Genomic DNA, 14,525 nt, shown 5'->3' with positions numbered 1-14,525 from the left:
GGTTATTCTGTATTATAATGTTCATCTACCAGAAAACCACTTAAACCATATGAACATGCTTATTTAACTCAAAACACTTAAGGTATTTAATTTAAATATCAAAGCCCTTGCCTGTGCACAAAAAGAAAGTAACTTGAGCCATCTCATCTAGGATATCATCCGAGAGCTCAATTACATATAGAATCAATATCCTGAACTCTCATAGGTCTGGGATAACAAAAAGATCTAAGATGTGTTTTAAATTCGGCTACTTCATTAGTGAAACCGTTACAGCAAACAAGTCACAGCTCTCTTGTGCAGCTTTACCATACGACACGCCAGCTAGTCTATATCAGCAAGGCTTGTCCCACACGGCCACTGCTGGTTCCGTACAGTGGTGGTGTGTTTTACACATGCTCCTCTGTGCCTTAAAGTAGCTAACAGCCATAAGACCTGGCCGCACTGTACTCTTGTCATCCAAGCGATTTGGTCAGACAGTAAACAGCCATTCCAGTCCCAATCAAACGGGTTCTACCACTGAAATGCTACTACAAACATTACAACTATTGTGCGTGTAAAAAGACTTATATGATGGCAAGTAGAAACATTGTACGTCACTGGGTATGTTCAGATGGTAGACGGAGAGGGGCATGTTACCCTGTGATTCTCCTATATTGTAAAGAACAAAAAATGATCTAGCATATCTATAGAGCATACACCATCAGACTTTTCAACACAGAGCAAAACAAAGTGTGATCCCGGTAGCAACCAGCGTACAAGCAGTTGAAAGGACTATCTCAGCTTCAAATGGAGACAAGAATGTAGACCAAAGAACCAGCTTACCATCCACTGAAATTGATGCCGCACCTCCAATCTGCCAGGATAAGAGACAAAATAACACATTGCTACCTTTTATGAAAAGTTATACCACCGAATGTAGGGCTACCCTAACGTCATACTAGGAGAAGCTGCAATAATGTAGACCTTTATTACCCCATAGCGGAGCAAAGTAGCCCCCACCCATCAAAGTGAATACTTCAGAATGCAGGGTCAACCTAATTACCTTGAAAGAAGATGCAACAGAACATAAAGAAATCCTATCTGCAATCAGCATCGAGCTATCTACCTACCACCAGAGGCGATGGGGAGAAAACAAGCCAATCCTATCTGCCTTAAGTGATAAGAGAAACACATCGCGGTAGCTTTCCTGCAATTCAATGATTATACTAAAAAACATCTTTCGTTTTAATAAAAGATAGATAGATTTTAGGATGCTACGACTGTCATTAGAGATAAAAAAAATGTTAGACTATAGAACTACCCCACCTGATATCACGTAACGATTTGTGATATTACCTCACTTCACAACAGAAGGGAATAAAATGAAAGGTGGGATTACACCACACGACATCAAAGCTGATCCCGCATAGTTGGGGAGTATGGTGCTATATCTGCCGGTCATAAGTGATGGGAGGTAAACAATTATCTAACTACTTACGTGCTCGAGCAACTGAACGACACTCCCCTAGACATGAGAGATAAATAATAGCTGCAGACGTCGGCCGTGTATGAGCAGGATTGTCTACTTACATCGTACACAGCCTCCTACAAACTTCCAGTGGCCTTTGTATGTAGCCGCCGAAACTTTTGTACCCAGTTACCTGAGTACGTAGGGGCTAGATCGAGGTGCCAACACTCATTGCCCAAGGTACACTACAGGATCGCACCACAGGGATGGGGGAAGTTCGGTTGCAGCGAGGGGCGCCTCTTGTCTAACCTTTCTCCCCCTAGCCCGTAAGCCCACCACCCGGGCAACAGGGCTCCCCAAGGCAACATATATTACCCAGCTCTTACCATCAAAGCCCCGGGTGAAGCTGCGCCCGAGAGGAGAGGAGGAAACACCCTGTTTCCAACCTAGGATGAGGAAGAGCCATAGACAGAGAAGAGAGACACATTTTTGACCCACCTACTTAGCGTGTGACGCCACGAGCAGTGGACCTTACGCGGCCATGTTGTGCGGGAGCTTGATCACAGAGAAAGTAAAGAGTTTAACGGTTAATTTAAGTCATAGCTATTTAATATCACGGGAGATTTTTTAATGTTTGTATCAATATGACTCTATTTTACGTTTTCTAAATACATTTAACTACTTTTGTATGTTCACTTATTTTAATTTTGTTAAATATTCAAGAGAGAATGACTTTGTAAATTATAATTTAAAAATTATTTTGAAAAAAGTTTCATTTTGCTTTACATTTGGAAGGTTTTGGAAAACGAAAAATTGCATTTTAGCATGGCCACTAAATCATTCTGTCTTCAGTAGCTGGTGAGCTGCGCTAGTTTCCGTATCTATGGTCTGTGTGCTCGAACTTCCGCCCCTCTGCTTGCTTGAAGCTCACTGCTAAGTATTTTCATTGTACTTCCGCCACTCCTGGTGCACCCAGGAAAACAATCCGATGTCAAGCACTGTCCCTGCAACCCTGGTAGCAACTAGTACTGATCCAGACAGTAGCAAGTGTCGTCTGCTTAAGGAGTAAAGAGGCATTCTTGGTTGTCACTTTGTACGGGTGCTGCATCCACATTTCACTTCAGATCGACTGAAGAGATCAGTCGGTGACTTCCAGTCTGCTTTGAATGGTAAGATCATCACCCTGTCTTCTTCCCTCTCTTTGCTGGGTGAGATTACCCTCTGCCCGCCCTTTCCTTTAGATACTCGCCCTGTATATTGATCATATTCACTCCCACCCTTCGAGCCTGCTTCCTGATATCAGCCTTAGTTTCCAAGCCTTTGACTGTTTTGTGGGGTTATTTTAGAGAGTGAACTCACGTCCTGCCAATTGGCCCATACTATTTTATGTACGACAATTCCAGCAAGTCTCCTGCCTGTCTTTTTCAAAAGCACCGTGCATTCTGGGACTCGTAGTTTAATTTTCCCCATTTTAAGGGTGGCCTCCCAAGTCCCAGAATACTAAGGGTTCTACTGACAATTAAAGAGTGTTTGACGGTGTTGTGCACGCAATCAGGCCATTTGGCATCAAATTAGAAGACAGATGTAACTAAACCCTCCAAAAGAGAGTCGTTCTATTGGGAAGTTGTTGGTTTGAGCTGTTAATAACGATACGATACTCCTGTTAAAAATGAATTTGATCAAGGTCTGTCAAAGGTAAGTTGAGCAATGAATGCCACCTTACTCTAAATGGAAGTGTTCGTATTCACCTTTCTAGGTAAAACAGAGGTAAGTGCGTGGTTTTATTCCCTGCTTTCCATTCCAATTATTAGGAGATTACATTAGACGCATTAACGTTCTTACACGAGTACTTGCACATACGTATGTGTAATTCAGTCAGCATGGCATCCCGTACACATAAACTGATTACAGGCAACTGGTTCGTGATAGATCTCCTTCTGACATGAATGGGGACGTAAATGACTCGATGGTTTTCCCGGAGACTTTAACATGATGCACCTAGTTTGTGGCTGTGCAGGCTCGGTTCCTCCTTGTAGGCTTGACCTTGCATTTGTTTTGGGCTACATCTGTTGTATTTGCTGAACTGCAGTATTCTTTAGGCACTGGCTTAGTGATTTGTGATTGTCTGGTCCGGGGCATCACCTAGTCAGTTTGCAAGCTGTAGAAAGGGATACTTTCGGGAGGCACTAGGAACCGACTGACATGATAATGGAATATTATCATGCTGGGAATAGAAATATGTAAATATTGAGTTAATTGACTTGATGCAAGCTACAGTCCGGTTGTAAACACCGGCTTGTCCCGATATGGTTTGTTACGGTTACGCACCCATAAACCAAACAACAGCGTTTATGTTAGCGTGCCAATTTATTGACCTTTCTATATATTTTTCTTACAACTTTGTTGTTGTGCGCTAACGTTTAATTTATCCGCAGACTTCCAATGCATCTTCCTTCTGGTATGTATTACTGCACTAATCGAGGCGCTCTAGGCAGGGCTTTTTAGGTGTTGCTTGACCTTATGTACTCAATAGAACAAGCATTTACAATGCAATGGTTTTGCCTTTGTTAAAGTTAGAGCTATTGGCATTGCTCTTGACATTATTTTTATTTATGTTTTTTTTTAACAAATAAATGGCATTGTCATTTACAATAGCAGGGCAGTGCACGGAAGGGGGGGCGAGGAGAGACGAAGGAGAGCTGCGGGCTCAGGGAAGGGGGGGCGAGGAGAGATGAAGGAGAGCTGCGGGCTCAGGGAAGGGGGGGCTAGGAGAGACGAAGGAGAGCTGCGGGCTCTTGTTGTAATGCTTGCATGGATGAGTTGGTGGATGCATGGATGGGTGCATGCATGGATGGGTGTATGGATAGATGCATGGATGGGTGGATGGATCAATCAATCAATCAAAGCATTTATAAAGCACGCTACTCACCCAGAGTGTCTCAAGGCGCTGGGGGGAGGTGGTCCTGGGTCAGGCGGAGGTGGGTCGGAAGGGAGTTCCAAGTCTTGGCGGCCAGGTGGGAGAAGGACCTTCCTCCTGTGGTGGTTCGGATGCGGGGGACGGCGGCGAGGGCGTGGTTGGTCGATCGAAGCTGGCGTTTGGGAACGCAGAAGTTGAGGCGGCTGTTGAGGTATCCTGGGCCTTGGTTGTGTAGGGCTTTGTGTGCGTGGGTGAGGAGCCGGAAGGTGATTCTCTTGTTGACCGGGAGCCAGTGCAGGTCTCTCAGGTGTCCGGAGATGTGGCTGCGTCGGGGGATGTCCAGGATGAGTCGTGCTGAGGTGTTCTGGATCCCCTGGAGTCTCTTCTGGAGTTTGGCGGTGGTTCCGGCGTAGAGGGAGTTGCCGTAGTCCAGACGGCTGGTGACGAGGGCCTGGGTGACCGTCTTCCTGGTCTCGGTGGGGATCCATAGGAAGATCTTACGTAGCATGCTGTAAAAAGGTCAGGCTACCAACCAGAATAAAAGACCCTAAGTATTGCCCGGCGGTGTCGCCTCTTAAACCCACAAGATATAAATCAATGAAGAGGCAGGTGCTGGAGACTGGAAGGCAGGAAACAAGGGTTTTATTCTCTCCGGAGGAGAACACATCAGTTCGGACAGCCAGTATCGTCACGAGGTGCTCTAACCGCATCTCTGAGGCCTGGCCTCTTATACACATTTTCATGATCTTTATTGCAGGTAACACATTCTTGTAATGCTTTGAAGTATGAAAGGACATCCTCTGAATCTCCCCTTCAGGCCCGTTCCCACACACATTTACAGTTGAAGTCCCCACCCCGGTCACAACAGGTGATGATTATCGCGCAGCTGGACATCCCGCCGATTCACGGGATGTGGGGGGGTTGATCGGATCTCATAGGGTGGGGGCTTTGATCAACTCGAGGGTCCTTTGATGAGGGAAGCTTCCTACTGTACGGGGGGGGGGGGCAATAAACAGTATCCGCAGAGCTAGGTGGCGGCCTGGGAACGAGGAAGACAAACTGGCACACAGGAAAGGGGGTTTGTACCAAAGGGCCTGGGATCATGAAAGGGAGGTGTCGCGCTGGGAACAGGATGGGGTTCTGAGGCAGAGCTGCGCTGAAGAGGGGTTTATGACTCAGGGCATGTGAGAGCGGGGGGGGGGGGTTGTCAGCGCGCGGGGGGGGGATGCCTGCGAGGTAGAGGGAGAGAGAGAGACGCGCTGGCTATCAGCGAGGGGCAGGGAGGCCATGGTGCTCAAAATGGCTGCCGCTTACGTGCACGAATGGGTTCAAGGAGAGCAAGATGGCGCCGATAATGTTGACGTTTGCAGCCTAACTTTTAACAGTCCTCCCTTTTCAACATATCTAGCCAACTTGCCTATTCAATATCAATCTTCATCAAATTCCTAACCTCGACATCATATAATGCTCCCATGCGTTCGTTTCCAAAGTCCACAGTCTTAGGGCAAATACAGTTTGCACATAATGAACACAGGGGTGGCAGACATTGGATTCCTAAGCATAGACCGCATATTACAACTACAGGAATCAGGATAATGGTGAACAGTCTCCAGCCCCAGGTCTTAACAGTGTTCCAGAACCAACCACCAAGCGACCATTCTTCCTGGTCCTGGTGGATTTCTGAAGAGAGTCTGTGAAGATGTTCGATGGCTTTGTACACTGAGGGCGAGTTGTCCGGTATGTATGTACAGCAGCTGGACCCAATAATGCGGCATGCTCCACCACGGTCCGCAAGAACCACATCTAGGACAAGGCGGTTCTGGAGGGCCACCAGGCGGACCGCTTGGAGTTCGGCGGTGTTGTTAGCAAAGATACCAGCTGTGATGTTCATCGTTGTCTCAACTGCCTGAGTCAGATGTCGGATGGCACGGCTGTTTGCCATCGGGCCCCAGAGAGGAACAAGTCCCTTCATAGCATCGAGGAACTGCGCTCCTGTTGAGTCGGCTTGCTCAATGTCCTTGGCTCGTTTATGTCTATGATGATTCGCTGGGGCCACATAAGTCGGAGGGAGGATGAAGGAGATGAAACAAGTGCCCCCCCAGCCTTTGGGGAGCCAGGTGTAGGCCTTTGTGCCGCAGACGAAATACATGTTTGGGGACGACACAAAGGAAGGTGGATCCGTGGAGTCCAAAGTTCTGGTAAACCGGCAAGTACTGCGGCCCACCAGCTGTGTCCCATGTCCTTCTATGCACATGTGGCCTGTGACGTTGATGACTGACAGGGCCACAGTCAGAGTGGCAGCCGTTCGTTTCCGCAGGTAGGAGAAGGTGGGTCTGGTTGGATTGTTGAACACCTGCATTTCAATTCGTTCTTTAGCAGGGATGTCCATGTGGATCGAGTCGTTAGAGGTCTGCGGGCAGAAGTGTGCCTTTGTTTTGTTCCGCCAGACCCCGTGGAAGAAATGCGTTACGGTTTTGCTGGAGGTGGCATTGTCCCTATAGCTTTCTTGCAGGAGGATCAGCCAAGCAAGGCAGGAGCCATGAACTGAGAAGGGGGAGGGGATGAATGGTATCGAGTGTCCAGTGGCGTGGGGTAGCAGCCCACAGATCCAACAGTTGGTGGCATTGGTGGCGAGATTGTGCTGGTGAAGGAGCTGTACGAAAGAGTTATTCCAAAACTCCTTTCGCCTCTCTCTGAGTTGAGGAGAGAGCGAAATCAGATAATGTTCCTTCATGGTGGTAGGCTGAGCAGTGGTCAGGAATGTTTCGTGAGCAGGCGCATTTTCTTCCACAATCCAGAGTGTGGTCATGAGGAGAAAGCAGAAAAGGATTGCGATGAAGAGTGCAATTGTCTTTGAGCTATGGAGTCTGTCTGTCCTTGGGTTTCTGTAGTGGGTATTTCCTGTTGCCTCCATCATCTTCTTATTTGGCGCTTCCATCATCTTCTTATCTGGCGCTTCCATCATCTTCGTTTTCAAGGTGCTCGGTAGTGGGCAGAACCACAGACTTAGTTTAGCTTCTCTCCAGGTAACCCTTGGTTGCTTTGGGTCACCGTTCTGAGATTTAACTTAGTTCGTGGTCTGCTTAGCCGAAGCTCCCTCCTTTCGACGCAGGAAATACCCTTCTCTGGATGGCACAGTGGGATCAGAGAATTTTGAAAGTTCAAGTGTTTCGGTATCGGGATAGCAGGTTAGCGACGGTCGGTCTTTGTTCAGGAGCTCTTCTTGGTTGTCGATGTTTTCCGTCGTGGCCAGGGTCGAGGAGACCTTCTTACAGTGGTGTGCGTGCAGCCAGTGCCGTTTCCCCTCCACACGAAGAGCCGTCCGGGTGGTGATCAACACTTGCCAGGGGCCCGTCCACCGGGGTTCCAAACTCTTCGACCGCTGAAAGTTCCGGATCAGCACGAAATCTCCAGGTTGGATGGCGTGACCCGGACCCCTGGAAGCATCGGGGATGGCCTGCTGCACCTGCTGATGAATGACAGACAGAGTTTCAGTCAATTTATACAGATAATCAGACATTAGGACGTCCGGGACGTCATGAATGGAAGTTGGTTTCGGTGCAGACCAGACACTCATGGGTCGACCGAAAACAACTTCATAAGGTGTCAAGTGATGTCGGGTGGGGGTGGAACGCATCGATAGCAATGCTAGTGGGAGGGCGTCTGGCCATTTCAGACCCGTGGTAGCCACTATCTTGGCCAGTTTAAGCTTTAGTGTGGCATTGTGTCGCTCAACAAGTCCAGCAGACTGGGGGTGGAAGACTGCGTGAAATTTTTGCTTGATGCCCAACCCCTTTAAGATGAACTGGATGACTTCGGCTATGAAGTGGGGGCCATTATCGCTCCATAAAATACGACAAAGGCCGTAACGGGGGAAAAACTCCTTTAACAGTACTTTTGCAGTGGCCATAGCAGTGTTGTCACGGGTTGGATATGCTTCCACCCATTTGCTAAATGCGCACACCACGACAAGTACATATTTCAGGCCTTGGCACCTGTCTAGCTGGATGTAGTCCATCTGCAGGACTTCAAATGGGTGATTTGGGACCCCAAATCCTCCCCGGGGTACTACAGTTCCTTTCCCGGGGTTGTGTTGCAGGCATATCAAGCATTGTTGGACCAGACGTTTGGCGGAATCTGTGATTTTATCATTGTGCCAAACTCTGGAGACAAGTTCAATCATGGGGGCTGATCCTATGTGGGCAGGGGAGTGTGCCATAGCCAGTATGGGAATCAGGTACGAGTCAGGTAGCAACCATTTGTTTGTGTCTCTTGTCCGCCAGCAGCCTTCATCATCTTTTAATCCCACCCGTGTCCATTCAATCAGCTCGCGTTGTGTGCTAGCCGTTTGAATGTCTTTAATAGTGTCCCTAGCGTCAGTCCATTTTTCTGCTTGTGACCTGGTCACGTACATACGTGTTGTCGTCCTATTTTCAGCTGTCGTTCGGGCCGTGATGTCGGCTAGCGCATTTCCCTGCCCAATGATGCCTGTCACCTTTTTGTGTGCCTGGCATTTGACGACTGCAAGCTTTTTGGGGAGAAGGACAGCTTCGATCAAGGCGGAGACTAGATCCCCGTGCAAAATGGGGGTGCCGTGTGAGGTCAAGAATCCCCTTTCCCTCCAAAGGAGCCCAAAATGGTGAACCACCCCGAAGGCATACTGGCTGTCGGTGTAAATGTTCGCTGTGGTCCCTGCTGCCAGAATGCAGGCTCGTGTCAGGGCGATCAGTTCTGCTGCCTGGGCAGATCGTTGCGCGATGCGGGCTGTCTCGACTACGGTTCGAGCCGTGGTGACCGCATAGGCAGCGGAAGTGGTGCCATCGGGGAGTTTGATGCAAGAACCGTCCACCCACAGCTCCCCGTCAGGGTCAGGGAAAGCCGTGTCTCTGAGGTCAACCCTACTTCTAGTCTGTTCGTCCGTAAGAGTCACGCAGTCATGTACAGGGTGCACATTGGGATCGTTCTCTGGCAAGGGTAACAGAGTTGCCGGGTTCAGTGTGGTGCATCTTTTCAGGGTGATATGGGGTGCAAGCAAAGTCAGTTCGTATCCAGTCAGTCGTGCACTCTGGTTGCGTCTTGGTTTGGTTCAGGAGGGTGTCAACTGCATGGGGTACCAGTACCGTGAGGGAATTCGAGAGTACGATCCCCTCACTCTGTCGGATAGAGATTGCAGCAGCAGCTACAGCTCGAAGGCAGGCAGGCAAGGCTCTGGCTACAGGGTCAAGAGTGGCAGAGAAGTAAGCGCACGGTCGTTGCTTTGGGCCAATGGCCTGGGTCAGGACAGATAAAGCGCACCCCTCCCTTTCGTGAGTGTAAAGGGAGAAGGGCTTTTTGTAATCGGGGGTACCTAGGACAGGGGCCGAACAAAGGGCATCTCGTAGTTCCGTGAAGGAGGTTTGACACTCAGGGGTCCAAGGGAGTGGGAAGGGGACGTCTTTACCTAGCAGAGAAAGCAGCGGTTTCACAACGAGGCTAAAGTTCGGTAACCACTGTCGGCAGAAGGAGGTGAGGCCTAGTAGGGAGCGAACCTGTTTCTGGGTCTTAGGGACAGGAGTTTCGAGAATGGTTTGGATTCGATCAGGAGTGAGTTTCCTTCCCTCTTTGGACAAAAGGTGGCCGAGGTAAGTGACCTGGGGTTGGCAGAATTGCAACTTCTTCTTGGAGACCTTGTGGCCATTTTCCGCAAGGAAGCGCAGGAGTTGAATGGTGGCTGTAACTGCTAATGGAGTGGTGTCGGCTGCCAAGAGGATGTCATCGACATTTTGCACTAACACCACTCCATCGGGTAACTGGACTTGATCCAGTTGTCTCTTGAGGGCCTGGCTGTAGATGCTAGGGCTTTCTGTGTAGCCCTGGGGTGCTCGACAGAACCTATATGAGCGGGCTTTTAGGGTGAAGCCAAAGAGATATCGGCTGTCTGGGTGGATGGGGATGGAAAAGAATGCGTTTTTGAGGTCAATGACAGTGAAGGTGGTGGCTGTAGAAGGAATCAAAGTCAGGATGGTGGTGATGTCTGAGACCACAGGGTACTGGGGTACCACCACTTTGTTGATCTCTCGAAGGTCAATGATAAAACGGTATGCTTTCTCATCTCCCTCTCCCTGTTTCTTGATGATGGGCAAGATAGGGCTGTTGCAAACGTTGCTAACTACTTCCTCTACCACTCCTGCGTCTATTAGTGACTGAATAATCTTTACCAATGCCTTCTCGCCCTCGGGCGATATCCGATATTGTGGAAGTTTTGGGAGTGTTGCGTCTGGTCGGACAGTAATGTGCACTGGGTCAATCAACATGCGCCCTACGTCCGAATCCGCCTTGGCCCACAGATACGGAGGCAGAGTGTCAAGCAGGGATGTGTCAACGTCGGTGATGGAAAACATGCGTCGGGGAGGGCAATGTCTAAGCAGAACGGGGTTGTCGTAAAGGAAAACTCGAACTCCGTCTTGAGAACATCTGATCGTCGCTCGGAAGTGTTTCAATAAGTCAAGTCCCATAATGGCGTCGGGGCTATTGGAGGAAAGTAAAAACGTGGTGTCAGTGGTGTTGTTTTCCACGTCAAAGAGGATCGGGCGGATAAAGGGTTAGTGGAGGGCGTTCCATCGAAACCCGTCGATGTTATAAGTGAGCCAGACAAGGGTGCCCCCGGAATCAGTCGTTTAGATAACGCACTACGTGTTGCGCCAGTGTCTACCAGAAATGGAGATTTTGTACCTAGGACCTTAGCAGTGACGTAAGGGCCTTGCTGGTCAACATAGAGCTCGACTGGATCCCTCCCTTGCCCTTGGCAGTCCTATGCAAAGTTGTGGGCGTCATCGTAGTCAGATTGCTGGTATTGGTTCTGTCTGGGTCGATCAAATGTATTTGGTCTGCCTGATCTGTCGTTAGTCGTGTCATTCGGGGGCCCTCGCTGTTTGTCCCTTTTTCTCGGTCCACTTGCTATGTCCTTGGGGTCTTTGTTCCTGATTATTTCCAGAAGAACTGGGCACTGGGATTTCCAATGGCCAGTTCCTTTGCAGAAAGCACACTGGTCCTCTCTAAGGTCTGTACGTCCACTGTGGGGAGTCAAAGTGCGGTCCTGGGGAAATGCAGCCTTAGGGGCGTTTGTCTGATAGTTTCCCCGGTATTGGTCTCGCCCTATAGTCACCCCTTGCAGTTGGGCCATCATCACCCTCTCTTTCAAGTCCTTCTTCTTTTTCTCTGTTGCCCTATCGTTTTCATTTTTCTGATGTTCATAATATTGGGCCATCTGGAGGATAGCCGTAGGTTTGGAGGCTGCCCAACTACTCTCGCTAGCCTGCAGTTTCTGGGAGACCTCCGATGACAGACCCTTAACATAATTCTGGACAAACAGATGGTGTCCGGTTGCAGTGGTCATGTCCTGGCCGCTGTAATCGGAGAACACCGTTTCAAACCGGGAGAAGTATTCCGATACATCCTCCTGGGGTTTCTGGCGACAGGCCGTTACTATCGACCAGTCCACTTTCTTTTCTGGGATCAGGGTTTTTAATTTCTGTACGATTTTATCTGGAAGGTCTAGAATGGATTTCAAAGGCTTTTGTCCAGGTCCTCGTTGTTTATCGATGTTATCGAGTTGTGACCAGGTATGTCCAAACAGCTCAAGGTGGTCGACTTTCCGGATTTGCTTCCACACATCAGCTGGTAGACATAACCCGAAAAACAAGTCTATGTCAGCCAGGGTCATGATCGTTGAACCTAGGGCTGTACCCAATTCAGTGTAGAAGGCCGTGGGGTTTTTACGTAGGTCAGGCAGAGATTTCCGGAATGTCAGAATCTCTTGCCGGTCCCATGGCTGGTAGACCCAGTTGTACACTACCCTTCCCTGTGCATCTGGGTGGTTTGCATCATCGTTAGTCCCTGCACCTCGTGGAGGAACCCAGTAAGGGGCAGCCTCTCGTATCGGCATCATGGTGTTAGATTGCTCAGTTTGTGGCTCGGTCGCTACGGAGGTCGTGGGTTTAGTTCCCGATTCTCGTTCAGTGAGGTGGCGGAAAACCTGAAGCGTACGCGTAAGGAGGTCCGTCACATCACACTCGCCCTCATCCCCGATATCGACCTTCCGGTACAGAGTCGTTAGGCTCTCGGGACCTTTGTCTCGATATCGGTCCTCGTATGCGTTCAAGACATGGTAACACAGTCGTACGGAAAAATGTCGTCTGTGACTCCCGGTATACGAGTTAAACATATCCGTGATGTACTCTTCATCTTCCTTCCTTTCTACCAGTGTCCTTGCTATCTTGTCGATCCCTGTTCGCTCATCTTTGCTTAGTCTGTTTGTTCTTGCAGAACCAGCCCTTCGGGTCTCGGGGTCGCCTGACGTTGTCGTTTGTGTAGTATTTACTACAAGGGGTTCGGCCGGCACAGAGGCCATGGGGGCCGAAGCTGTGGCGCTACCTTCGTTTGTACCTGGGGGTGGTGGGTGCTGTACTAAGGGTTGGGAAGGGGCATATGGAGGGGGCATGTAGATGGTCGGAGGACCTAACAGCAGATCATCGTTGGCTCGTTGTCTCGAGGGTAAATCGGGGTAGAGCATGGAGCACGTTCTAACCGGACACTGACTTGATGTTTCCATTTCTAGTTTCTGTTTGGCTTTCTCTCTTTCCTTTATCTCTCCTTCTAGTTTCTGAGCAGCTAGGTGGGCTGCTTTTCGCAGCTCTTTTCCCAACCTACTCTCAGTTTTCTTTTTACGTTGTTCAGTTTCTTTGCGCCACATGCCGAAACTATCAAGCATAGTGGGCGTTGTCTTGTTTTTACCAAGGGCTGTTTCTAGCGCATTTATTTTGTCATCATCGAAGGATCCTATCAGTGGCCACTGACTTTCTCGATCCTTTTTCGTATATTTATGCCACAGTTTGTTATAGGCTATAGCGATCAATCCATGCTTCATGAACATGTCCTTATTAGGGGTGCCTTCCAGTGGAGCCGGATGGTTCACCTCTAATAAGCGGTCCGGGCTAAACAGGCTACCAATCAGTGGGGAGAAGACAGACATGACGGAGCACAATGGGGACAAAAAGTCAGCACTGCCTATCTTATCACTGCGTGCAAAGACTAGACAGAATATTCCTATTCTACGTTGTTTGCAGGCAGTGAATACCTCATGAACCAATATCAACTAGTCAGTGTTCGGTCAAAACAATTCAGTGGGGAGAATAAGTAGGCCCGCAAAGGTCTGCGTTACCTACCCTTTCACTATCTGTAAAAAAAGGGGGGGCTCTTTCCTGTTTGCAGACAGAGAATCTCCAGAAAACAGTCTGCGAACAATAGTTCAGTTTCAATAATTAATCAGTGGGGGAGAAAGATAGGCGCGACGGTTGCATTACCTATCCTCCACTGCTTGCAAAGAGAGAGCCTGTTGTTTCTCCGTTTGCAGACAGTGGATCTCCAAATAAATTAACAAAGAGTAATACTAGTATTTTCTAAACAATTCAAATAATCATTTCGCAATTCGTCGTGTTTACACGACCTTACCCGGACTGCATGGACAGTTTCTTGTCTTCCGAATCCAGCGCCCGATCGTCCTCTTTTCTTCGTAATCCTGCGGCACTCGTGATGGTTCCCAGTCAGGACCGTAGATCACTCGAGAGAGGTCTGTTCGGAACCAGTGAAGTTCGGATGATCGGCTGTCAGACGAGGGTCTATCGGACAGGTGCACTCCCGATCGTTGCAGTCATTCACTCTGTCGTCAGGACCTCTCCCACTGGATCCACGAGTCACTGATGGGCCCCACATTTGGGACGCCAATTGTAAAAAGGTCAGGCTACCAACCAGAATAAAAGACCCTAAGTATTGCCCGGCGGTGTCGCCTCTTAAACCCACAAGATATAAATCAATGAAGAGGCAGGCGCTGGAGACTGGAAGGCAGGAAACAAGGGTTTTATTCTCTCCGGAGGAGAACACATCAGTTCGGACAGCCAGTATTGTCACGAGGTGCTCTAACCGCATCTCTGAGGCCTGGCCTCTTATACACATTTTCATGATCTTTATTGCAGGTAACACATTCTTGTAATGCTTTGAAGTATGAAAGGACATCCTCTGAATCTCCCCTTCAGGCCCGTTCCCACACACATTTACAGTTGAAGTCCCCACCCCGGTCACAACAGGTGATGATTATCGCGCAGCTGGACATCCCGCCGATTCACG

General features: G+C 49.0%; 2 protein-coding genes across 5 annotated transcripts in view; one reads left to right on the top strand and one right to left on the bottom strand.

The window, feature by feature from the left end:
• Positions 1-1,965, bottom strand: part of KCTD10 (potassium channel tetramerization domain containing 10) — a 64,795-nt gene extending 62,830 nt beyond the window's left edge. For both annotated transcript variants that reach the window (XM_078667368.1, XM_078667369.1), the window contains exon 1: positions 1,834-1,965. In XM_078667368.1, coding sequence (XP_078523494.1) covers positions 1,834-1,836 — 3 coding nt within the window. In that variant the 5' untranslated portion in view covers positions 1,837-1,965. The remainder of the gene's footprint in view (positions 1-1,833) is intronic.
• A 409-nt stretch (positions 1,966-2,374) lies between these two features.
• Positions 2,375-14,525, top strand: part of UBE3B (ubiquitin protein ligase E3B) — a 554,003-nt gene continuing 541,852 nt past the window's right edge. Inside the window, exon 1 of one of the 3 annotated variants that reach the window (XM_078667365.1) lies at positions 2,375-2,616. Coding sequence is in view for 1 of the 3 variants with exons in the window: in XM_078667367.1 (XP_078523493.1) it covers positions 2,614-2,616 (3 nt within the window). In the remaining 2 variants the exon portion in view is untranslated. Of the gene's footprint in view, positions 2,617-3,123; positions 3,143-14,525 lie in introns of those variants that run through there. The other 2 variants (XM_078667367.1, XM_078667366.1) reach the window with 2 other exon arrangements.

This window comes from Lissotriton helveticus, chromosome 11, assembly GCF_964261635.1.
Source record: "Lissotriton helveticus chromosome 11, aLisHel1.1, whole genome shotgun sequence".
Taxonomy (NCBI): Eukaryota; Metazoa; Chordata; class Amphibia; order Caudata; family Salamandridae; genus Lissotriton; species Lissotriton helveticus.
The sequence above is the reverse complement of the archived record's forward strand: the minus strand, read 5'-3'. Positions and strand labels throughout refer to the sequence as shown.